This window comes from Myotis myotis, unplaced genomic scaffold (genome assembly GCF_014108235.1).
Source record: "Myotis myotis isolate mMyoMyo1 unplaced genomic scaffold, mMyoMyo1.p scaffold_m19_p_17, whole genome shotgun sequence".
Taxonomy (NCBI): domain Eukaryota; kingdom Metazoa; phylum Chordata; class Mammalia; order Chiroptera; family Vespertilionidae; genus Myotis; species Myotis myotis.
In genome coordinates, this window is record NW_023416321.1 from 46,964,895 (window position 1) to 46,990,245 (window position 25,351).

A 25,351-nucleotide genomic window follows, 5' to 3' on the forward strand; every position below is an offset into this window, starting at 1 on the left:
ATTTTAAATAAACAGAAAAACGAGAAAAAAGCAATTACCTCAGTATTTAGTACCCGTGAACGAGATGTAATTAATATTTAAAGTGAAGTCATACCGGTTGGGGGGGAGGGGGGAGCTCATAAGAAACACGGTCACACAGAGGAAGATGGCCTTGTGAAGACAGAGCCAGAAATTGGACTGATGCATATACAGGTGAAGGAACACTGAGGATTGCTGACATCCACCAGAAGCTGGAAAGAGGAAAGGAAAGGTCCTTCCCTAGAGCCTTTGGAGGGAGTTTTGCTCTTCTGACACCCTAATTTTGGACTTTTAGCTTCTAAAAGTATGAGAAAATAACTTTTAAATCCATCCAATTTGTGATAATTTGTTATGGCAGCCCTAACAATATAATGCAATGTGCATAACTAATATTGTACTTTTAGTTACTTAATAATATGACTGAAAAAGCTATATTATTATGTAGAAAATAAAAATTAGAACTAAAAATATGTATTTATTTTACTGTTGTACTGCATGTGTTTTATTTTTTAAGAAGATGCAATCATCCCTGGCTGATGTTGCTCAATTGGTTGGCCACTGTACCATGCACTGAAAGTTGCTGGTTCAATCCCCAGTCAGGACTCATGCTCAGGTTGCTGGCTAGATCCCCAGTAGGAGGCATGCAGGAGGCAGCTGATCAGTGTTCCTCTCTTACATAGATGTTTCTCTCTCTCCCTCTCCCTTCCTCTCTCTTTCTCAAGAAATCCATAAAAATTCTATATAATAAAAGGCTAATATGCAAATCAACTGAATGGCAGAATGACCAGTTGCTTGACATGCACTGACCACCAGGGGGCAGACACTCAATGCAGGAGCTGCCCCCTGGTGGTCAGTGTGCTTCCACAGGGGGAGTCCTACTCAGCCAAAAGCCCTGAGCCAAGCTCACAGCTGGTGAGTGCAGCGGCGGTGGCGGGAGTGCTAAGGATGTCCGACTGACGGCTGTCTAACTGACCCGTCAGTAGGACACCCCCTGAGGGCTCCCAGACTGCAAGAGGGTGCAGGCTGGGCTGAGGGACTCCTTCTCCTCCCCCCCCCCTCAGTGCACAAATTTTGTGCACCAGGCCTCTATTATTTAAATAAAATAAAAAAATGCAATCATTTAGTTTCAGTACAACTTTTAAAAAACTAGTAGACAAGAAAAGAGAGAAGATGGACATTAGTTATCTAGGTTGGCATCATTTGGGTCTTCTTGGATTGTAACAATGAGATGAAGGAGAAAGCAGTAAAGAAGGGTGTGTTTGCAAATCACATTATAAGAAGCTGAGAATATATCTGACCTGGAGCAGAAACCCCTGCGGGACAGAGAATAAAACATGTCCTCTTGCTAGCCACTGTCTGCTTCCCTTTTTAGCCACCCAGCTCTTTACTATGTGTGTGTGTGTGTGTGTGTGTGTGTGTGTGTGTGTGTGTGTGTGTGTGATTTTGCAGGTAATGCAATATTTTCTATCATTTATGAAATTTTATTTATTTCTCACCATCACCGTATATTTTACATGCTTTATGAATTTAAGTAAAAGGCAAATTTACTTAAGTGGAATATGGTATTACCCGAGGAGCATCCGCAATGAGTATTCTATGTCCAGTTATTATTCCTGTTCAGCTGGATTAGTCATTTTTTTTTCTTTTTGTTTTTTTAAAAATCAATCACTAGGAGGGTAAATGAGATGGGTCCTAAGAGAACAATCAATTTAAATCTCATCCTATAAATATGAAGCTATTTATGTTTCTGTGTCTGCATGTTTATGTATGATATGCACATGTCTTATCTAGGTATTCCAGGGAACAATGGAAAGGAGATTATTTGGGCAAAGAGAATAGAAGTGATCTCTCATTTTGAATTTAAAGTGTCAAATCTTAAAAGCCTTGTAAACATTTATTACCTTGATCAAGTAAGACCTGTTTATACTCCAGGAGACCAAAACCATCCAAACAGTAAAACTGTAAGTACTTAACTTTGACCATGTTTTATTTTCTGTTCCCTCTGGTGCATACAAAGTCAGCAGTAATCTTGCACTCCTAATTGCTGAATAATATGACTGAAAAAAGATATGTTATTAGGTTGAAATAATATCACAACTGAAAAGAAAATTAAAATAGCATTTGTTAAAAGAAGTGGTATCTGTAGATGTTTTAAGGCATGCCTTATGTTTTCATGAGTAAACTAAGCATAGGGGCTTATACCTACTTCCATGAGTGTGCAGGCACAAAAGTCTCAGGCTGGGAAGTTAGGTGTGCAAATATAACTCTTTTGTGCTTTTGAAAACTGACCTGACTTTCCATTTTGATTGTGAAAAATGTCATCTCAGTCCACTCTGGGTAACCTCAGGGTCTCCCCAGACTCTCCCTGCTCCCACACCTTTATTAGTTCCTCTGATCTCACCCTACAGCTCCAGTATGGTCTTAGAGAATTCCAAGATGTCACAGGGAATCTGGGCTCTGACGAATGCTCCCATCCACGGGCACCTGATGAGCTGCACTTTCCCACCTGTTCATGAGCAGCAGCTCGTGCTATCCAGTTGTGTCAGGACGTGTTCCTGGCCCCCATCTCCTCCAGTCTGTGCTCAGGCCTCCAGACCTGCTCCCTCTGCATCTGTCTGGGCCCTTTTCCAATGCCTCTGGGGCCCAGGCGGAGCTGTGGCTGGTGCGTTCTGCTAAGGAACACACAGCCCTCTCCTCTTCCGCCTGATGCCACTTGAAGGTGGGGGCCCTCCCTGAGGACTGGGGCACGTGTCTCCTTTGTTCTCAAGCTCTCCAGGCTTACCTGTGAGGCCTATGCCTCCCCTCCCATGCCTGTTGGGCGTATGTCTTGGGAGTGGGAGGGTCAAGACACTGGCTCCTGCTCAGGAGACCCAGGCTATCTCTCACCTTCCCTCTGACTGGCCTCTCTCTTCTCCAGCACAAGGAATGTTTTAGAAATCACTAGAGGTGCGGGACCATGGAAACTCACTCAGACTCCCCAATTTTTCACCTCTATTATTTATGTCCCACAATCTTCTAAAAGTCACCTAAAGATTAACTTATTTGTCTACTATGAAAAGTATGGTACAGTATGTCCTCGAATTACATCCGAGACCTGTTCCTACGGCTGGATGTAACGCGATTTTGCCCGGAAGTCGGAACCCACCTACATGAGCACCTACGTCACTCACAGGGAGCACATACACAGCAGCAATGAAGTGAAACAGTAAAAAAAAAAATAAAAAAAAAATAAAAAAAAAATTAAAAGGAAGATAACAATTCCTGACCTTTACTTGTGGTAAATAAATAATAAAAAACATAAAGCACATGTGTACATACATCGAAATGACGGAACCTTTTTTTATATATAAATAAATGGGAGATGGCGACATAACCACGAAACGACATACGTCGAATCCGATGTAACCCGAGGACTGCCTGTGTCTTAAAATAAAACAAGGTATCGGTATTATAATAAAACAAAGAGAATTATGGACTCAGTGGTCTCTACTTTCAGAAGAGAAACTGAGAGGAGAACAAATAAAATAACTAAACAACCCTCATTGAATCAACTTTAGCCTCAGGTTACTTATTTGAATAGGTTCCGTTTTTGTTTGTTTGTTTGTTTTTAACCAACAGTTCATCTTTCTTCTGTTGCTTAATTTTTATTGTAACCATGACATTTTGAAAACTGGATGGTCAGTTGACTGGAAAAAAAAAGTTTCTTGACCCTTTTGCATGCCAATACATTTCTTGATGTGGTATTTTTCAAAACCTGCACCTATTTTTTTAAAAAAAATTATGTCACAGGATCTAAAAGAATTGACTCAGGACAGAAGCAGGAAGCCTGAGGAAATTTCTGTGTAATTATCAACCTTTCCCATTATTTTTGGCCAAATCAATAACTCATGAAAATTGCCATTTGTCAAGACATTATTTAAGACCCTATCCCTTGGGGAATGTTGGTCCCTGGAGAAATAACAGAACAAAAGAGAATCCCAGATAGTCGGTGAAATGCCCCTGCCCTCAGGCTAAACCAAGGTCTCACCATGTGCAGCTGAGACCCCGGTATGTTCTGCAAACATTAGTCCGCCGAGGTTCCTGGCAGTAGCCAGTCCTATAAAACTTACTAGTAGGTCCTATTTCTTTATGTGTGTTCCTCAGAACAGTGAATGTTACTGGACAGGCAAGGGGTAAAAGGAGTCCATGGTCCCAAAAGCTTGGCGAACAGTATACGAAGCAAAGTTTATCCAGTTTCTTTATTGAAAAGTCATCTCACAGACTTCTATGAGGAATGCTCCTGTTTATCAAGGATGCTCAAGAGGTAAAAATGGTTTCCCAAAACTTACTTGGCTACAGGCTAGTTTGTTATGGAGAATTTCTCAGGGCTAGGGTTGTATTGAGGGAAACTCTGGCCTCTTTCAATGTTGGAAATGACAGGAAAAGACCTGCCCATCCACTCAGACTAAGATCTGCTGCCCAGCACACTGGCATCAGTAAACATCAGCCCCTGCTCAGTATCTCTCCCTCATCACCTTTTCTTGTCCAAACTACAAAGCGTTTTGCTCACTATTGTTGATGAAAACACTCCTGAATGTTGCCTTGCCTAACTTTCTGCTTTATTTTTATTTTTTCAACCTGGAACAACCATCTTGCTCATCTTCACCTGAAAAAAATCTTACTGTTTCTTCAACAAGGTCCTTCTTAAATTTCACTTATTTTGGGAACTCTTAGTGATATTTCTATTTTATTTGAATTCTCCATAACCCATAGCTTAGCAACTAATGTATTTTTAATCATCATGTCTCTTGAGGTTGAGAAAATAATTTTGCCCTCAACATGCGATGAGTAAGAATCGTGTATGATTTAGAGAAAAAGTCACTGCGATCAAATAGTCACTGTGACTTCATTTCAAGCCTGATCCAGCTTTGAGGAGCTCTGGCTTGTCACCAAGGCAGTACAGGTCCTTCTGGTAGTGACTGGACCCAGCTTCCAATCCCACGTGGCCACTTGACTGCTACTCACTGAACTCATCTCTCCAGCCCCATTGGCAGGTCCCCATCCCCAAGTGCACCTAGAGCAAGGCACCAGCATCCCGACTGTACAGACAGAGAAATAAAAACCAACTACAAACCAATACAAGGCCAGTGTGGAAGGACCGACTCAGTGGGGACACTTGGAGTGGTTTTTGACTCTTTCCCTTCATCTGCTCTATCTACCCTATCACAGGGTTTTATGTTTCTTTCTCTGTAAGATATTTTAGATTCTCTCATTTTGTTCATGCCCTCTGTCAACACTACGATTGGCATTCTGTGATTTCACGGCCAGCCTCTAGCCTCTCCATTGGGTTGTCTCCTATAAACTTTCCTAATCTGTATAGCGTTCTGTTTTCAAAGCAATTTTCCAAAATGATGCTTTCATAATTCCTGGGGCTGAGAACAAGAAATCAGCACTTAAATTTAAACTCTGAAGATCCTGGACCCCAATTTTTGTCTCTTAGTTCTGGTGTATTTTAATTATAAAGAGTTTATGGTATCAGGTAGTTTTATATCCCAAGCAGTGGTGAATCAACCTTTTATTTTTCTAATAGTGTTGTGATTGAAATAAGTTGAGAGAGGCAAAGATTTCCATTCATGAAAAATAAATCCTTTAAAATGGTATTGGAATGATGTGCACATATTGTTGAAAGCAATATGTGTATCTGTTGTATAAGAGTCAGCAATTGAATTTTGAAACAAACATTTTTTATTTATAGTAAAAAAAAAAAATTAGTCATGTGTTAAACCCCCCATAGGGTAAATAAAAAGGCAATTTAAATGTCAGGATTAACTTACTGCCTTTGAGCTGGTCTCCCTAGAGTCAGGCTAGGTGACCACAGTGTAGGTCTGGCTGATGTGCTGGGGGCAGGAGAACAGGTACAATCAGACAGGTGAGAGCAGGTGGTTCCTGGGAGACCTAAGCTGGTGAGCATGAGTGGTGCAGGCTGGGGGCATTAATAGGACAGGAGGCATTACTTGACCCGGCACAAGCCTGTTTGGGGGAGCAGAGGAGCAGACACGATGAAATCGAGGAGACATGCTGCTCCAAAATCCCAATGAACACTGAAGATTACAGCAGCAGAATGTACTCCAGGGCATGAATGAATCTGAGATCAGATCAAGTTTCCTGGAATCTACCTCTGTTTCCTGTGTTGAGTTCATCCCCGGGTAGATTTCGCTGCAGAGAGGAAAGTATGGCCGCCAGCAGCTCGGGCTTGTATCCCACAGGATGGGCAAACCTAGGGCAAAGGACAAGGTTTTCCAGGAACTCCAGCGGGGTCCTGCCTCGGAACCTTTGGGGCTGGCTTGATTTGCTAGCATTCTCTATGCAGACCCTGTGCACTGGAACATGGACTACTGTGACAGCTTAACCCAGGAGTTGAGCGCAGCTATCTCCAGATTTTGTGGCATGAGTAGAAGGAGGAGTGTTGGCCAGAGGAAAGCCCAGATGCTGCCATTAGAAGCGCAGGCAAAAGTATGGCTCTTCACTAGAATATGTATGGGCGCTTCCTATCTCTAGTCTTGCTTCTCGGTGTGTATGGCCGAAAGCACCTCTTCCCAGGACCTCACACGTGTCATAGGCAAACTTCATCCCAGAGTTTCAGCATCCCTGTGAGAACTCTTGACAAAGAGAAAGATGCTTATTTTATGCCCGAGTTAGTGTGGCTCAGTGGATAAAGTGTTGGCCTGCGGACTGAAGGGTCCTGGGGTAACCAAGGTATGTGCAGGCTCCTGGCCCTGGTCAGGGGCATGTGGGAGGCAACCAGTCCATGTGTCTCTCTCACATCAGTGTTTCTCTCTGTCTCTCTCTTTCCCTTCCACTCTCTCAAAACATCAATGGAAAAAACTGTTCTCCAGTGAGGATTTAAAAAATAAGAAAAAAGATACTTTGCTTTCAAAACGCTGTCCTGCCATCTCACAGAAACTGTCACCATAAATTACAAATCTTCATGGCGCCCATGCTGGTGTCTCTGGAATGAATGAAGGGGAGTGAAGCTGGGATCTGTGGGTTTTCACACGCCCCTTCAGATGAACATGGCATTTCTGTGAGGTCCCTCGGTCATTTCTTGACCACCGTTTATCCTTTTGGGTCTTCAAGGTAGTTTGTGGCAACATGATATCTGAGGCAAGTCTTTAGACAGAGAGAACTGGCGGGAGCAGGAATGCTGGGTGAACACTAAGGACAGAAGAATGTGGCTCCTCACCCGGTGACCGCATTCCCTCCTGACGGCAGTAACATCACCCAGAGAAAAGCAGGGTGCCTAGTCAGACAGACACTACAATGTCACGGAGAGGCCGACGCAGTTTCCAAAGGCTGTGAAAATCACATATCTGCTTCTAGGAAACTTTCCTGCATTAACAGATAATTGAAACATGTCCCAGGGCTGAAAGGAGGATCAAGGGAGAAGTGGTCACAGTTCATGATCAGCATTTTTCTTGGCTGCCTCTCATGCCTGCAGAATTGGTGCTTAGCCCTTGTGACCCCAAACACCACGCCCCTCAACCAATTCCTCAAGATTCATCTTAAAGTCCACCACCTCCACTGAATCTCCCTCCTAATTTCAAGCTAATTATAGATGATCACATTTTCTCTGTTCTACCTAAAACTGGGATCTTGCCCTCTAGTCTTGACAATGCTAGGAGAAAGCATTTTAAAATTTTTTCTTTATTTTTAAAAGTATTACAGATGTCCCCTTTTTTTCTCCATTGACCCCTTCCACCCCACACTCATCCCCCTACGTCCAGGCCTTCCCCACACTATTGTCTGTGCCCATGGGTTATGCATATATGCATAAAAGTTCTTTGGTTAATCTCTACCCACCTACCACCAACCCTCCCTTTCCTCTGGGATTCGTCAATCTGTTCCATGTTTCTATGCCTCTGGATCTATTTTGTTCAACAGTTTATTTTGTTCATTAGATTCCACATATGAGTGAGATCATGTGATATCTGTCTTTCTCTTACTGGCTTATTTTGCTTAGCATAATGCTCTCCGGGTCCCTCCATGCTGTCTCAAAGGGTAACTACATATATAAATATAGATATATTATAATATATCTATTGATCACACAGCCCAAATGTCCATCAGTAGATGAGTGGAAAACTAAAGCTGTGGTACATTTACACCATGGAATACTATGCAGCTGTAAAAAAAATTAAAAAAAAGGACAGCTTTTTTTAGGAGAAACTTTGCTCAGAAAGCATACATAGTCATGCCAGCCTCCACAGATGTGTGACAAAAGCACAGACTCCAAAGAAAAATCATACAGGGCCCTCAGGATCTTGCTCCTATTTCTTCTCCATTCTCATTTTTATGCTACTTCTGGCTCCTTTCAATGCCTCCCCCAGGCCAACCCACACTTTATTCACAGTGAAGCACAGAGAGCTGACAGCACACCAGGCCCTCTCTTGTCCCTGGCTTTTCTGTGTGTTCTCAGGCTGAATGCCCAGCCCTCAACTCTTCTAGGATCATAGTTCATCAACAAATCTTTACTGGTTGCCTTGCACCCTGTAATAAGGTAGGTGTTCCAGGTGAACTATTGAACAGTTGTCTGGGACTGCATGGAGTGCTCGTGTGGTCTGAAAAAGGAAGCCCGGACATCACCACATACCTGTAACATTACAAACCCTCACAAAGTTTGTAGGGAGAACTTCTGGGAACTTTTAGTATCTGTCCAAGAGACTAGATCAACCAGGGCCAGGGGATGGACAAGAAGATATCCTTGAAGATGTGTTTTGAGCTGATACTTGAAGGATGAAGTGGATTTGCACTCTAGATAGAAACACCATGTGCTTTGGGACAGGAAGGACTGGGCACATCTGAAACTACATGTGAATCAGTTCAAAGCAATGCAATCTTGCATTCCAAGGAATGTGTGCATGTTTTGCCTCATTAAGATTACAAGCTCCAAAAACCTGTGTTTCCTCACATGCAGAACATAATTTGTTTGCTCTCCCAGAACCATGTTACCCCCTGACCTGCTTTAGGAGGCTGACCTAGATACATGACATCCTTGGGCCCCCAAGTTCTCTGGCTTCCATGGTGGCTTGGCCAGTAGGGTGCCCTGGCAGAAGGTGGAGGCGTAGATGAGCGTGAGACACAGAGAGGAAAGGAAAGGAACCAGGCAGTGGAGGGCCATAGGATTGTTTCTTAGAAATGCTGGGCTCCTGGGGTAAGGGAGAATAAAGATCCAGTGAAGTGCCCTAAGTCCACATACATCAATAATTCTCATTCTTTCCGGTGGCCAAAGGATGCTCTCCACATTGTTAGAAAGTCTTAGTCTTTCAAAAAAATAGCTATCTTTACATCTATCTATAGATGGACATATGTAATTCATATGTATAACTTTATATAGAGGTTTATATATATTATGTTATAAATAATTACAGATAAATTATTATTTAATCTAATAAAGGAGAAACATGCAAATTGACCGCACCTCCGCTATGACCCAAGCCACACCCACCAGCCAATCAGAGGGACTATATGCAAATTAACACAACCAAGATGGTGGCTGGCAGCCATGGAGCTGGAGCAAGCAGGAGGCTTGGTTGCCCCGGCGATGGAGTAAGTCAAGCTTCCCACCTCCCCTGGCTGGCTGTGGCCTCCACTCAAGGCAACAAAGTTTCAATTATAGAAGAAAAATAAATCCCAGATACCTGCTTCCAGGCAGCCTCCACTGGGAGCTTGGGTGGCTGAGGGCTGTGGCCAGCCTGCAAACAGCCATCAGCCCCTCACCCAGGCTGGCCGGGCACCCCAGCGGGGACCCCCACCCTGAAGGGGCTGTGGCTAGACTGAAAACAGCCTCAGCCCCTCACCCAGGATGGTTACACCCTCATGGGGTGAGGATACCTGCTAGGGGGCTTGGCCAGCCTGCAAACAGCCATCAGCTAGTCACCAGGCTGGCCACACCATCATGGGGTGAGGGTCCCCACTGGGGGCCTTGGCCACCTTCAAACAGCTGTCAGTCACTCACCCAGGCTGGCCAGGCACCCCAACGGGACCCCCCACCCTGATCCAGGACACCCTTCAGGGCAAGCCAGCCAGCCCCCACCCGTGCACCAGGCTTCTATCCTATATAATAAAAGGGTGATATGCAAATTGACCCTAATAGCAGAACGACTGGGAATGACTGGTCACTATGACACACACTGACCACCAGAGGGCAGATGCTCAATGCAGGAGCTTCGCCCTGGTTGTTGGCGTCCTCCCACAAGGGGAGTTCTGCTCAGCCACAAGACAGGCTTATGGCTGCCAGTACAGCGGTGGTGGTGGGAGCATCTCCGGCCTCCTCAGCAGTGCTAAGGATGTCCGACTGCAGCTTAGGCCTGCTCCCTGCTGGCAAGTGAACATCCCCCAAGTGCTCCCGGGCTGCCAGAGGGATGTCTGACTGCTAGCTTAGGCCCAATTTCCCGGGAAGCGGGCCTAAGTCAGCAGGTGGTCATCCCCCAAGGGATCCCAGACTGCGAGAGGGCACAGGCCGGGTTGAGGGGTTCCCCCCTCCCCCGAGTGCACAAATTTTTGTGCACCAGGCCTCTAGTATTATATAATAAATCATATACACATATAATACATAGTAGTATATACTATTTTATGTATAAGTTATATAAATATATTTTATGTTATATAATTATTATATATAATTATTGTAGCACTATATATTATATCTATATCTATTTATGTAGTTGACCTTTGAACAGCACAAGTTTGAACTGCACAGGTCTGCCTATATGCTGATCTTTTTGATCATGCCCTGTACTGGGGATCAAGCCTGCTCCCTGTGCCCTGACTGGGAATTGAACCATGACATCCTGGTTCATAGGTCAATGTTTAACAATTGAGCCATACTAGTTGGGCTGAAATTGTATTTCTAAGTTTAAAATAAAGTTTAAGTAAACACTCTGGGTAGCGATGAAGGAAGGTGAGTGATCTTTGGTACAGTAGAGTTGGTGGTTCTATAAGATCCAGGGCTAAGAAGGGCCTGTGGGTAGGAGGCGTTGGAGGATGGTGGAGCAGAAGTGGGAACCCACCAAGGGGAGACAAGGCTGCAGAGAAGGAAGCTGGAAGGCAGGGAACATCACCCTCACCTACCTCTCTGCTGAGCACAGACCAGCTTCTATGGCGGCAGGAGCTTTTCCTGGAAGAACCTGTGAGGAGTGGCCATGAGCTTTCTCAAGGAATGACAAACAATAAGAAAGAAACAAGAAGGCCTGGCAGCAGCCTCCACAGCACGTCTTGGTATTTCGGCAGCCGTATTTCTCCCTCCAAAGTTCCGTAATAATGGTTAACTGTGACTGGCTGCATTCTAACAAATGCCCCTGAGTGAATGGAAAGAAGCTGTTTCTATTAGTAAAGGGTTGTGGTGTGACTGTAACTAATGTTATCATGGGAATTCGTGGGGCTTTAATCAATCTTGTTATGATTAGACATATGCCACATATCTATCCCCTATTGTTTTGTTGATGGTGGTGGTGGTTTTTTCTTCTCTTTTTTTTTTTTTTTTTTTTGGTTTTGGTTTTCTTTGTTTGTTTTTGTCAAAAATCTGTCTCTCCCCCTGACCCTTTGTTGAGGACTTGCCTTGCGTGGGCTGAGCTCCTGCTCCACTTAAGGGCCTCCTTAGATGACCTTTTCCTTCTGGTTGTGATAAGCTCTCCTTTCCTTCTTTCCTGAGACTGAAATGTGGTAACAACCCCAATGCTGCTGGCCTAGGGTGTTGCATTGTACCTTCATATTGGCTTTTCCTTCTACTTTGTAACAAATCTTTTGTAAATAAGCCCTCCAAGAATTACCCTAATTTGAATGTGCTACCTGTTTTCTGTTGGGACTCAGAGATAAACCCCTCTTACCCATCTGTACTGTCCAATGTGGGAGTCACTAGCCACATGTGGTGTTGAGCACTGAAATGTAGCTAGTCCCAACAAAGAAGTGCTGGAAGGCCCTAACCAGTTTGGCTCAATGGATAGAGCATCAGCAGGTGGACTGAGGGGTCACAGGTTCAATTCTGGTCAAGGGCATGTGCCTTGGTTGCTGGCTCGATCCCTGGTGGGGGGTGTGCAGGAGGCAGCTGATTGATGTTTCTCTCTCGTTGATGTTTCTAACTCTATATCCCTCTCCCTTCCTCTCTGTAAAAATCAATAAGATATATTTGAAAGAAGAGCTGGAAACGTGATGTTGAATACTTGGTATGAAAAGAAAGAACGTAAATGACGTCAATTATTTTTATATTGACTACATATAAAAATCACACGTTTAGGTGTAGTAGATCTATTACTAAGTTTAATTTCACCTGCTTCTCTTTACCTTTTTAAAGGTGGGTTAGATATAATGTATCTATATGTAAAGATAGCTGCCTCCTGCACGCCCCCTACTGGGGATGGAGCCCGAAACACAGGCATGTGCCCTGACCTGGAATCTACCATGACCTCCTGGTTAATAGGTCTATGCTCAACAACCGAGCCACACCCACTGGGCTGTAGCTCATATTTATTTCTAACTAGAGGCCTGGTGCACGAAATTCATGCATGGGCAGTCCCCTCAGCCCAGCCTGCACCCTCTCCAATCTAGGGCCCCTTGGGGGATGTCAGACTGCCGGATTAGGCCTGATTGGGCCTAAACCAGCAGTTGGACATCCCTCTCAGAATCTTGGACTGCTGGCTCCTAATCACTCACCTGCTTGCTTTCCTGGTTGCCCCTAACTGCCCCCCCTGCCAGCCTGATCGCCACCAACTACCCCCCCGCCCCCCCGCCAGCCTGGTTGCCCCTAACTGCCTTCCCCTGTTGGCCTGGTCACCTGTTACTGCCCCCCTGCCAGCCTGGTTGCCCCCAACTGCCACCTTCTGCAGGCCTGGTTACCCCTCATGGCCCTCCCACTGGCCTGGTTACCCCACGCAGCCTGCATACAGTCCTTTGGTCATCCCTCACTAACCCCCCTGTCGGACTGGTCACCCCATGCAGCCTGCTTGTTCAGTCGTTTGGTTGCCCCTCACTAGCCTCCCCACCTGCCTGGTTGCCCCATACAGCCATCTTGTGAGGGTGTGAGGGTTAATTTGCATATTACCTCTTTATTATATAGGATGTACAGCGAGACCCTGGATATCTAGTGAGTGGTCCCCAAAACGCACATCTCTCCTACATAATGTGTATTTCTAACACCCACATGGAGGAATCACCTGTGCTGGAAATGTGAAAGCAGAAACACAATATCCCACCATGTGGGAGCTGGGAGGGGGCTTGGAAGCCATCGTTTTCAGGAGGAGAAAAGCTAGACATGTTTGTAAGCACTTGCCGGACTGCAAATGTTTCAGAATAACTTTAAAATGGTCTGATTTTTTTGTTGTTCGTTTTTCTTCTGGAACGCAGACTGAAATACCTAGAGGAAAAACTTTAAAATACACTAAATCTCAAGTTAGTATTAAACCTCAACTGGTTTGTCGATATCCAATTTTAGCACACAACGAGGCATTAAAACTTGGCAGGATTTGTTTGTTATCCTTGTAAAAGCCCACTGCTTTATGGCATCAGAACGTAATAAGCTCTTCGCTGGCTTGTGGAAGAGGCTGGGATGGGTGCTTCATGAACATAAAACTACTCACGTCCAGCACTGCGCATTTATCTATCCAGCGGGCACACGCAGCCACTTTTCCCAGCACAGCTACAACCACTCCGGTCCCTTTGGAAGGTTAAAATGGACTTTCCTGACTGCCACTTCCAAGGCCATACAGAGCTCAGCCCAGGGGAAGGGCGCACAGTCCCAACACTGGGCAGCAGGAGTCCCCCAAGTTTCCTGCCACGCTGATGCGCCTGCTGTGGGCCCTGGTCAGCACCCAGGCCGGCCCAGGCTGCCTCAGCCACTTACAGGGACTGGTGTGCCAGCCAGGCTACCGCCCACATTGTGGGGCGTCCTGCTGAGAGGAGGAAGCCAAGAAATCAGGAACAAATCGGGTTGGAATAAAGACCTGCCTCATGCAGGTTCCATGGCCCACCTCCCTCCATTAAACTGCGGGGCGATTTGTAGCCCTTCCTGACCTGATCTCCCAGGGGCGCAAGGAGAGGATGTGGGGTCACGGGAGGCAAGAGAGGGGAAATCGCCATTTATGAAAGGACATTTAACTCCTTCACACACACACACACACACACACACACACACACACACACACACACCATTTAAAAAAAAATCCATCATCAAAAACTGGGCATATGAATTTGGAATCGAAGTTGATGTATTTTTTTAATCTTAATTTCTCCTCTTGATTTATTGGCTTCTCTCCTAAGAGGTAGTTCCTTTCTAGGTCGGGGAACTCCTGATCATCCTAAATTAACAGAAGCGAGAACAATCAAAAGGAGAAACAACTACAAACACAGCCGCAGGGAGACCAGCCAGGGCCTCCGCACCTAAGAGGTGCGCGCGGAGTCGCCGCGGAGGGCGCGGAGGGATCCCGCCCGCTGGGGACACAGGGGCGCAGCGCGCAGCAGCGCTGGGACTGCGCTGCAAAACTTCGGAGGGTTCAGGGAGGAGCGGGCGGGGCGCGGGAGGACAGCGCGACCAGGCGGGCGGGAGAGGGGCGCCGGCGACTCGGACGGGGTCAGTGCTGCGAAGGGCTGAGCCGAGCCGGAGGCGTTGGGAACCCCTAATCCAAGGAGTGTCCGCCGGTGGAAGTCAGACTCGGGGATCTGGCGGCTCTGGCCGCCAGTCCGACGTCCCGGCGGCCGCCGCCTCCAGCTCCAGGGAGAGGGGCGCGGCCGCCAGCGGGGGAGGGAGGGACAGCGGCGAGGAGAAGGGGCGTCTCCCTGGCCGCCCCCGCCTTCTCCGATGTCATTGGGCTGCGGCTGCGGGGTCCGCGCCACCTTTTCTCGATCCCACCCGGCCGGTCCTGGGGCTGGTCGGGCCCACCGTTGACGTCACCTCCAAGTTTGCTGCCCTGGGCGCCCCACGTGTGGCGGCAGCGGCTGCCCGGGAGGCCGGAGGGAGCGCCTGCGAGCAGCGGCCGCGGCGCTGACAGGTCCCTCTCAGCCCGACCGGCCGCGCGGCTCCCAGGTAGGGCGCCCGCGCCGTTGGGAGCCGCCGGGGGAGCCCCGAGAGGGGCGGACTGCGGGGTGCGGGCCTCGGGGGACCTCGCACCAGGTCCCTAGGAAGCGGAGACCGGGACGCGGGGCCGGGAGGCACTGTCGCTAACCGCGGTCTGGAGCGCACGGAGCTCAGCGGCACCGCAGCAGCAGCAGCGCGTCTCCAAGGGACGGAGCGAGGGATGCCCGGCCGCTGAGCGGAGATCGGGGCCGAGTGCCGCCCGGGCCGGGCTAAGACGCGTCCTCGCCACCGCCGCGGAGACCCCCCTTTTCCGCGACTCTGAGAACTGGGCGCCGAAACCTGCCGCCAGGCTCCGGACTTGGCGAGTCTCAGACGATGGTCTCTTAAGCACCGCACCGCGTCTCCCGTCCCGCCCCCGACCCGAGGCAGGGCTCCCGCGCCGGCTCCCGGGGCCCGGCTCCCCAGCAGGGGGGCAGCTCCCGGAGGATGTCCTGGCACCCGGAGGAGTCCCGGCCTAGCATGGCCCGCGCGCTCCCCGACGTCGCCTCCGGCTAGGATGGCCCCTCCGGGCCTGGCTGGCGCGCACCCCGCCCCGGCCGATCCGCTGTCCCGCAGCATCTTCCGGAAGTTCTTGCTGATGCTCTGCTCCCTGCTCACGTCCCTGTACGTCTTCTACTGCCTGGCCGAGCGCTGCCGGACCCTGTCGGGCCCCGTCATGGGGTTGTCGATTGGCGAGGAGGCGCGCGCCCCGGGTCGCGGCGCCCTGGCCGGAGGCCCCCGGGAGCTGGCGGCGTGGCCCTGGGCGCAGAGAACGCGCCTTTGGCAGCTGCGGCCGTGGCGGAGGCGCCCGCGGCCCCCGGGGCGCGACGGCGGCGAGGAGGCGGCCTGGGAGGAGGAGACCCCCAGCCTGGCCGGGAGTCCCGGGGGCTCCGGGGCCGGGAGCAGCGTGGCTGAGCCCCCGCCGGGGACCCTGGCGCTGCTGCTGGACGAGGGCAGCAAGCAGCTGCCGCAGGCCATCATCATCGGAGTGAAGAAGGGCGGCACGCGGGCGCTGCTCGAGTTCCTGCGCGTGCACCCCGACGTGCGCGCTGTGGGCGCCGAGCCCCACTTCTTCGACCGCAGCTACGACAAGGGCCTCGCCTGGTACCGGTGAGCTGGCGCGGGGCCCTGGCGGGCGGCAGAGCGCTGGCGTGTTTGGGGAGGCAGTGGAGGGAGGGCTCTAAAGAGCCCATGTTGACCCCCCATTCACCTCCCTCCCCATTTCAGGAAGAAGGCAACAGGTCCTCAGTCATTGTCCTTAACTCGCGGGGCGCCTTCCTTTTACCAGGAGAGAGGGTGATACCCACTTTGCAGGTGGGTGGGTGGGAAACTTGGGCCTTCAGGGTTTTTTCCTTAGTCCTCGGGATTCCCTTTCCCCCAAATAGCCGATCTCATCTTTTCCTCCTGCTCTGTGAGAGGATGTTTGTTAGCTAAAGAAGAAAGAAATCTCACACAAGCTAGACCCTGTTTATCAATTATTGGGTGGACACCCCTCTCCGGAGGAAGCCTGTTTCTACTTCTCCGTTCCCTCCTGGGCAATTCCCTGTGATAAATGCAGTCTTGGCCGCCATGGATTTATTCACCTTGACCCCCAGAGACTTGTTCTAGGTGGTAATATAGAAACTTCATAAAAGTGTCAAGAATCAGAGTCCAGGAAGTTGGGAAAAATATGTTGGAGCAGGTGCCAGCAACGGGTCACTGTGCTTCAAAGAAGGCGTCCTTGGTAGTAACTTTTGTTTGGGGCGAGGAATGAGTTTTGCCCGGTGCTATCTATATTTATAAAGGAGAGTAAGTGCCCTTTGTCTCTGGCTTGGCAGAAACTTTTCCAGAAACTTTTCCAGAGTGCTTCAGACAATTCTTTTTAGAAATTAGGTAGTCAATTAAAAAACAAACAAACAAGAAAACAAACAAAAAAAAGGAAGAAAAGAGCAAAATATGAGGACTCTGGTTATATGGTGAAAAACCCTCCTAGTGCAGTTTAGGAAACAAGTCTGATTTAGATCTTAATCTTAAATGTAGCAGTCCTCTCAGATTCTGCCCACTTTTAATAATAGAATCAGCCAAACTCTAATAAATCCTGGTGTCACCTGGACTTTGTTTGCCATAAAATACTGGCCTTTTTCTTTACTCCGAGAACAAGGAAAAATCATGTCGCCAGGACTTTCCATTCCACAGTTGTAGCTTGTTCATTAAATGTGCAGTCTCCTTGTCATTTTAACAGAAACAGTATTACAAAGGTTACAACACAATTTAAATATATATCAAAAGCCCACTAAATCAACCATGCATCCCCCGAACAGAAATGGACATGATTTGACAAGTTTATTTACATGAGGGGTCAGACACACTCTCAGATAGCTTTCAGGAGCTGAATTTACAGTAACCCAACTCATGAGAAAACATTTGGTCCTAAAAGTCAAATTCAAACATTAAATACTTTAAAACAGTAACTTTTCATTGGTTGGAAAGAAAAACAAACAGCCTTTCCTTTATATGGGATATATATCACTTAAAATCATCAGTCTCTTAAAAAATCCCCTTGTGTTTCTGTCATTTATGTTGTATCCTCTGGGAAGTTCTTATAAAAATGACCTGTTGAATCTGAAAACAACAGGTCCTTCTTTTTAGCACAAAGGCAGCTCTGTTTTTTCCATCAAGGACACAAGAAAGAAGTGATTAAAGACCCCTAAAACTCTTATCTGTAGCAGTTCCCAATGAATTCGGCCTCGTACAGTGTATAAGTGAATGCATTGCAAGCTGACTGCCCCGAATATCTAAGACAGTGTTTGGCTCTGGGGTGCTATACTATATGGTCAAATGTATAGTACTAAAACTATTTAAATTTTACCTTTTTGACTTTATTTCCACAAAGTAGGATTGTTTCTTCATATTCCAGAAATGAGTGTTTGAGGGCCCAGTATACGGTATGTAGAGACCTGGAGACCTGGATCTTATTTTCTGTGGGACTTTCTGAGCTTGTGAGAGAGAAGGAAGGCTTCAAGGTAACTAGAAACACAAGTATTGGGAGAGAGAGCGAGAGAGAAGGGGGAAAGTCATAAACATTTAGAGCACTCTCTATTTGGAAATGGGATGCACGTTGTAAAGTAAATCTTTCTTTGGATTGTTTACTCCAGCAGAGGAGTTCTATAAAGCAATTTATGGTGGTTACAAAAATAACTGCACAGTAGACTTCATGGTTTGGTGAATTTAATTTTCCAAGTGTTGGAGCAATGTCTTTGTTTTGCCATTTGCAATGGGTTTTTATTGGATGCATAAATTTAAGTTTAACTCAATTACATAGGAAACTCATTACAAAAAAAAATCCAAAGCTGTGGAGCCTGGATTATGTGATTATTTAATGAAATTTTGCCACAATTCCCTTTCATTTGGCCCTGAAGTTAGAGTTTGATGTTTGTGAGAAAGACTGAAGACTTCACCTTGAAAAATAAATCTCCCACACAGAATGCCACTTAACTATTAAGCGCGTTTTAATTTTTTTGTTTATTGATTTTTAGAGAGAGGGGGTGGAGGGAGAGAGAGAAACTTAACTTGTTGTTCTACTAATATCGATGTATTCATTGGTTGCTTCTTGTATGTGCCCTGACCAGCCATGGAACCTGCAACCCTGGCATATCCGGTGGACACTCTAACCAACTACCCTGCCAGGGGTTAGCTGTTAAGTGCATTTCAGCTGCTTGTATTTAGCCAGTATTTTAGAATAAGGGGTCCAGTTAGACTTTCTTGAGTTAGACCAAAATTTGTAATATAGCACTTCTAATCCACACTGATGACCACTTGTGTGTGCACACACACACACAAACAGGAAGTCCTAGTATTTGCACCCTGATGTGAATTGTGGAAGAGAAAAATCTGTATAATAGCTTTTAGATGCTCAATGAATGATATGGGAGAATCATTCATACATGTCTAGCCCTGTTTTCTGCCCATAATAGTTTGTTGTGGCAGTGCCCCCTACTGTCCAGACAAAGGGAGCAATTTGTTGCTGTTAGGAAGTTGGAGAGAATCCCTTGGGGAATGAGTTTGAGGGTTAGAAGTGCCTTGCTGGGACATTTCAATATATTTAGCATGCTGGGGGAAAATAAGGTGCTTTATAAACTGCATCCCAAGAAGAGTGTAACCAACTGTTTCTTTGAACAAATTGGTAATGAAGGCAAAGAAAACTTATTTAAGAAGGATTTCTTCTAATTAATTTAAAATGTCCTAACATTATTCTAAAATAAATGAAACAAAAGCAAATTTTCACGTTCTAGGAGATTTGTCAATGATAACTCAGGCTGCTTCAGTGTAGTTTTCTGGATATGAAACCACACCGATGAGTTTAAAATAGCAGACATGATATCAGTACAACAAATGTCTGTGGCTTGCACGTCCCGGGAAAGCAATCCTTTGCAATGAATAGTCTCCATTTCCGTTGTCCGTGTGGTGGGCTCATAAAGCAGAGCAGGGAGTTGCTTCATTGGCTTCTAGGCATTCAGATCTTTTCTGGAAGTCACGACCACATGCCTCTATGGGGTTCGAGAGCAGGTGAGCTTAGGATTGCATAGGAGGGCCTCCGGAAGACAAGGCATACCTACTCATGAAGGATTTAAAGATGCGTGTATTTGTGTATATGGGTGTGTCTCTCTCTCTATGAATATATATACACACACGTTTATATGTGTGTGCGCACAGAAATGTTTGGTTTCTCTAGCACTTTAGTTTCATATTTTAGGACAGGATAGTATTTATCATCCCGTCGTTTATGCTGGCACATCTATTTCCTACGTTTTGATTTGCTTTCTTTGGTGAGACTGGACAGTTTCAGTGGAGATCGGTATCACCTAAATCGTTTCACTCCGCAGCGTTCAGGAAGATCAAAGATTGCTTCCTTGGTATTTGGGAGTCGGTTCTCCCCCGACCGAAGTTTTGTGGCTTTCCCCGATTACCGTGTTTTTTTTCAAGTCCAGGGAGGGACAGGCTGAGCGGAGGAGCTTCGGTTCCTCTCGGGCAGTCGGCGTTTGGCAGCAGCTGGGAGCAGCTGCAGAGGACCTCCGTGTGCAGTTCCCACCCTCCTGAGCCGCAGGCCCTTCTGCGCGGAGGCTTGGAAACGAAATGTGAGCCAAGGGAGCTGCAGGGCTGGCCACCCGGGCTCGGTCACATGGCTGAAGTCCGAAGCGGTCTCTCTGTCCCTAAGGCCGAGTTAAGAACATGGGGAGGGGGCTAGGGTAGGAGGAAGCAGGACGAAGTTGCTCTCGACCCTGAGTCTAGGGCACATGTCTAAGGGGGGGAGGGTACAGTTTCTCTCCTACATACAGTCCCCGGAGCTCTCGGTGGTGGCCACCTCCGTCCCTGAGAGGTGGCACACTGGCTGGTGGAGAAGCCACAGTGCTGCCACTTGTTTGCTGAGCGTCGGCCCTGGGCACCTCCTCCCGGCAGACTGCCCAGCAAACAAGTCAGATAGCCTCGTTCTGTGAGTCTGTGGGTTGCATCCCCACACGCACTTGGGGCAAGACCAGACACCTCCAGGAGGGGGAAGGGGTGGGACTGGTCACAGGAAAGTTATGAAGTGGTTAGAAACGTCTGAACAATATCAGTTACCCCGCTATGGGACAGACTGTGGGGATGCTGAGGCCAGGCCCTAAAAGCAATAACAGCAACGAAGCCACATTCAGCTTGGTCCTGGAATACCTCGTGTGAGCAAATATTTCTGCATAACAACGCGATTGATGATGTGCTGTTATGTTTCCTGTCAAATGCGTAGCCACCTATGAGTGAAAATCCTCCACAATATTAACATCTTCTGCCTTCCCCTTCAAAGGAGAACACTCTGGCAAAATAGTTGCCTCGTATACATGTGTTGGTTGGTCAGGAAATATGTGTCAAATCGGTATTTTTGGAGGGGTCGTGGGAACGCCCAGAGCCGGTGCAGTTAGTGACGGCGGATGCTCCATCCTGCGGAGGGAGTCAGACAAGCAGGCCGCCAGGTGTAAACCACAGTGCGCCTCGCATCTCCAAGGGGCGGATTTGAACAATCGCAAACTGCAGTTACCACCAGTCCAAGGCCGGGACAAGTTGGGAATTTTATATACTTAGCACATTTCCTTAGGGGGATGTTTTTCTCCACCAAGTAATAGTAACCTGGCTGCTAAAACGTACCATTTCTTGGTGTGTTTCCCAGGTATATTAGATAGACTCCAAGCTTTTAGAAATGTGTTTCTGCTTAAGTGATGAGCTAACATTGTGAAATTGAGGTTTCTTATTGAATATATGTTTTCAATGTGTAATAAGAGAAATTACACCTAAGTATTATTTCAGCTTCCTAGGCTTTGCAATTATAAACCTGTCTTAAACATGCTTGCCAGCACTTAAATGTGATGCAGCTTAAAAATATCTGCAGGGGATATTGATATAGTTAATAAATAAAATTATGTGAACAGAACTTAGAAACTGAGGAAATGCCCAGTTCAGTGGATTGAAGCATCTTTCCCGGTTTTTGCCTTCAATCATAGAAACTTCTGCTTTTTTGCATTATTCACGTGGTCCCTATGATGCCTCTAACATTGACATTCATCCTATGAACACATCGGGAAGGGATTTCAGAAGTTCAAATTAGGCTTGATTCAGAAGTTGTCAGATGACAGCAAATGTCAAAAGAAAAGGGGAAGTGTTTATGAAGAATGAAGTACTTGACATTAAGCTTGTGGTATTCTTGAAAAAAAATTTTTTTAATCTATTCACTGACTCCTGAGAGCAGCTTACTTTGAATGTGACCTGTAGCGCCACCTAGTGGAAGGGACAGTCAGCAAGGAACCGAATTGGCTGAACTATGAAAACAATATTATCCCAATCTAAATTCAGTCTCAACTGAAAAAGGGGTGTGGGGTGGGGCTGTGTTAGGGAGCACTTACAGCAAGTACGATCTGCTGGTGTGGCTGGGCTGCCTGTGCTCGCTTCTTTTAGGTAGGGAGTTTATCCTTTGGAGAGGAATAAAAGAGACTTGCCTTCACAATAAATCTGAAAAACAAGATATAAATGATTAGGAGATTTATATTAGAAATGCACATGACTGAAAAGAATGCCATATGCCCCAGATTAGCTTTGTTAGTGTGTTTTGCCTCTGTTTCTGAAAGCCAGCCTCCAATGAAAATACTTCCAGATGATTTTATTTCAGCAGGCAGCCTTATTCCTTCCCGTGCTGTGCTGTGCAGGCTCTGGAGGAAGGTCCTGTGACTCCTAACAGGGAGCACACAGAAGTCCGTTTAACCCTTCATGTCCCGCGATGCACTGCCAAGGCCCTGCTCACCGGGATGCTGTATGGGAAGTGCTTCTAGAGTTCCAGGAAGCCTTCCTGGGACCACAGCCGAGTGCTGTGGTCCCAGGAAGCCTTCATGTCCCGCGATGCACTGCCAAGGCCCTGCTCACCGGGATGCTGTATGGGAAGTGCTTCTAGAGTTCCAGGAAGCCTTCCTGGGACCACAGCCGAGTGCCCAGCCAGGGCGGCATGCGGGGGGAGGGGCTCAGGGTAAAAGTAATGCAGGAGGGAAGGGAAAAATAGGAATGTTATGGTGGAGAAATCTGGCAGACACCACCCTGATCAAGTCGTAAGGTTTAAAGTTAGTTGCCTTGTTATCATGTGGATGTCCCCTCCCCTCACCGCCCCCCCCCCCCCCCCGTGGGGGATTCTCCTCCCAATTCCATAATCTCACTGTAATCATGAGAAGACATTTGACCAACCAAATGCAGGGGCATCTACAAAATTCCTGACCGGTATTCTTGAAAAATGTCCAGATGATGTAAGACTGATAAACTGTCCCAGATGGGAGGAGGCAAGCAAGCGAGACTGATCGCTAATGGGTAAATAAAGGTGATACTCTTGATTGGATCCTGGAACAGAACAAGGCCGTTCATGGGAAAGGGGAAATGCGAGTAATGTGAGTGGTCTAGTCCAGCGGTCGCCAACCTTTCGGACCTCACGGTTGGCGACCGCCCATAGTATTCTACCGAGGTTAATTTCTTGGTTTCGTTCATAGCGCCAGGGTTACGCAAGATAACAAGCTTATGGGAATTAAGGCAGAGTCGCATATGAGAATTCATTCTACTATTTCTTTTACGAGTTTAATACCTAAAATTATTCTAAAACAAAAGGAAAAACAGCTCCATCAACAGAGATGGCAGGAGATGCATCCGCACAGGGGGGACAGGGCTTGTGCCGGCATGCCCTGTGGCAGTTCCCTCGTGTCTGTGTCCGGGGTCCTCTCTCCTCTCTGAAGGCCCCAGCGCAGGCTTCCCCGCCACCCCAGCACCTGTCGCTTCAGACAGGCGCAGCCTCCCTCAGCTGATTTCATGTGAAAATCAGCTCTTGGCTCCCCTCCTACTCTCTTGTCTCTGAATCCAGCACAGAGATAGTTTTGTTTTTCTTTCTTTCTCCGGCAAATGGAAAGTGAGGAAGGTCTGAGAAGTTGCCCACCCTGACTGCATCCCTCTCGTGCTGGAGGGCAAAAATTCTGATGTAAATGACCGGTCCCTGGGGACACAGGAGCTGAGTCAGGGGTCAGAGGAAAATCAGACGTGGGCATCTGGCTCTTTTGCTACAAATACAGGAGGAACAGTTGCCAGGGGTGAAGAGATGGGCTCATGGCTGTGAACGTGACTTGTGGCTAAGGAAACAGCACAGCCTAGATTTCCTGGGCCAGCTCAGACATTCTACCTGCTTACTCTGCACTTTTCAGAGTACCTGGCTTAGGCACGAGGTCTAGGAGGTCAGCCACAGGAGCAAGCAGATCAGGAGCAATCGCGGGGCTAAAGGACCAGGGGGTCCAGAAGCTCTGACCCTCAGGGCACAGGAGGGCCAGGCCTGGGCATCCGGGCAGTTCTTCCTGCTGGAGCTGCCCAGCCAGAGGCCCGCCATCAGGCCCAAAGTTCCTGCCTAGGGGCACGCGGGCATTCTCTGCTCTGCCTTCCAGCACACGGTGTGCAACGGAGAGTCCAGCTCCATAGAGGAATGGAAATCCGACTTCAAGCATTTCCTTTGACATTTTCACAACTGTCATTACATGTTTACACAAGCAAAACCAAACCGCACGCAAGCTATATCTTAAAATCAGAGAATTTAACAGTATTTCCTATTAATCATTGAGTCACCTACCTTTATTGGATCTGTTTTATGAACCTGTTTCCTGCAAAAGACAGGCTACTTATGCTTATGTAGGTAAAATGAGTTTCTGTGATTTAATGCCATTTCCAACTTGTTTGGTACTTTTCCTCATGCGTTTTGAACCATTTTTTAAATTAGCAAAACATGTGAACCCTGCAATGCACATGATAAAAATCTATCATTTTAGTCTGATTTCATTTATTTTCACTGTTGTTTCTTGTTGTTGTTGATTCCTTCCTTCTACTAACTTTCAGCTTAGCTGTTTCTTCTTTTTCTGGTTTTTTAAAAGGTAAAACCAGGTTGTTTGAGATCTTCCTTTTCTCTTGACCTATTGCATTTATCGCTGTAAACCTCCCTCTGCAAACTGCCTTTGCTGTTCCCATAAGTTGATTTCCCTATTCAGATATATATATATATATAATTTCCATTTTGATTTCTTCTTTCACTTGTTCTGCAGGAGCAGATTGTTCAATCTCTATATATGTGTGGGTTTTCCCGTTACTGATTTCTAGTTTCGTACCGTTGTGTTCGAGAAGATACTTGCGATGATTTCAGTCTTCTTACTTTTGTTCAGACTTGTCTGTGGCCCCGCCTAGGATCTCTCCTGGAGAATGTTCCATGCGCTGGAGGGGAACACGCGTTCTCCTGTTGGCCGGACTGTTCTGCGTGTCTGTTAGATCCATCTGCTCTAAAGTGCAGTTCAAGCCCGTGTTTCCGTCCTGATTCCTCCCTGGATGATTCATCTATCATTGTAGACATGCCAGAATGGCTACATTTGCTGGGCCCTCACTGTGTGCTGGATGCTGCTGTGTGCCCTGGTGCATGGTCTGGAGACTTGATGGATATGATTAGTATTATTAAATAGGTGCATTATCGATCAGGATATAGAGGCTCAAGGTAACTTTCCCAAATAGTAGGACTGGCGCTGGGCCCAGCATGCCCGTGCTCCACCACGAAACATTCTCCGTGTTCTCAGACAGCCGCTCATGTGTGGCTGCTGCCCACACAGCAGGCCTCAGTGGCTTGGTGATGGCAGGGACGGAAGGGCTGGCCCATGTGGCAGAGTGACTTGGAATGTTTGATTCTGGGTCCTGAAT

General features: G+C 47.2%; 1 protein-coding gene across 1 annotated transcript in view; it reads left to right on the forward strand.

Annotated features, from left to right (window-relative positions):
• Positions 1 to 14,923: 14,923 nt before the first annotated feature.
• Positions 14,924 to 25,351, forward strand: part of HS3ST3A1 (heparan sulfate-glucosamine 3-sulfotransferase 3A1) — a 97,137-nt gene continuing 86,709 nt past the window's right edge. Inside the window, exon 1 of the mRNA XM_036341942.1 lies at positions 14,924 to 16,210. Coding sequence (XP_036197835.1) covers positions 15,618 to 16,210 — 593 coding nt within the window. The 5' untranslated portion in view covers positions 14,924 to 15,617. The remainder of the gene's footprint in view (positions 16,211 to 25,351) is intronic.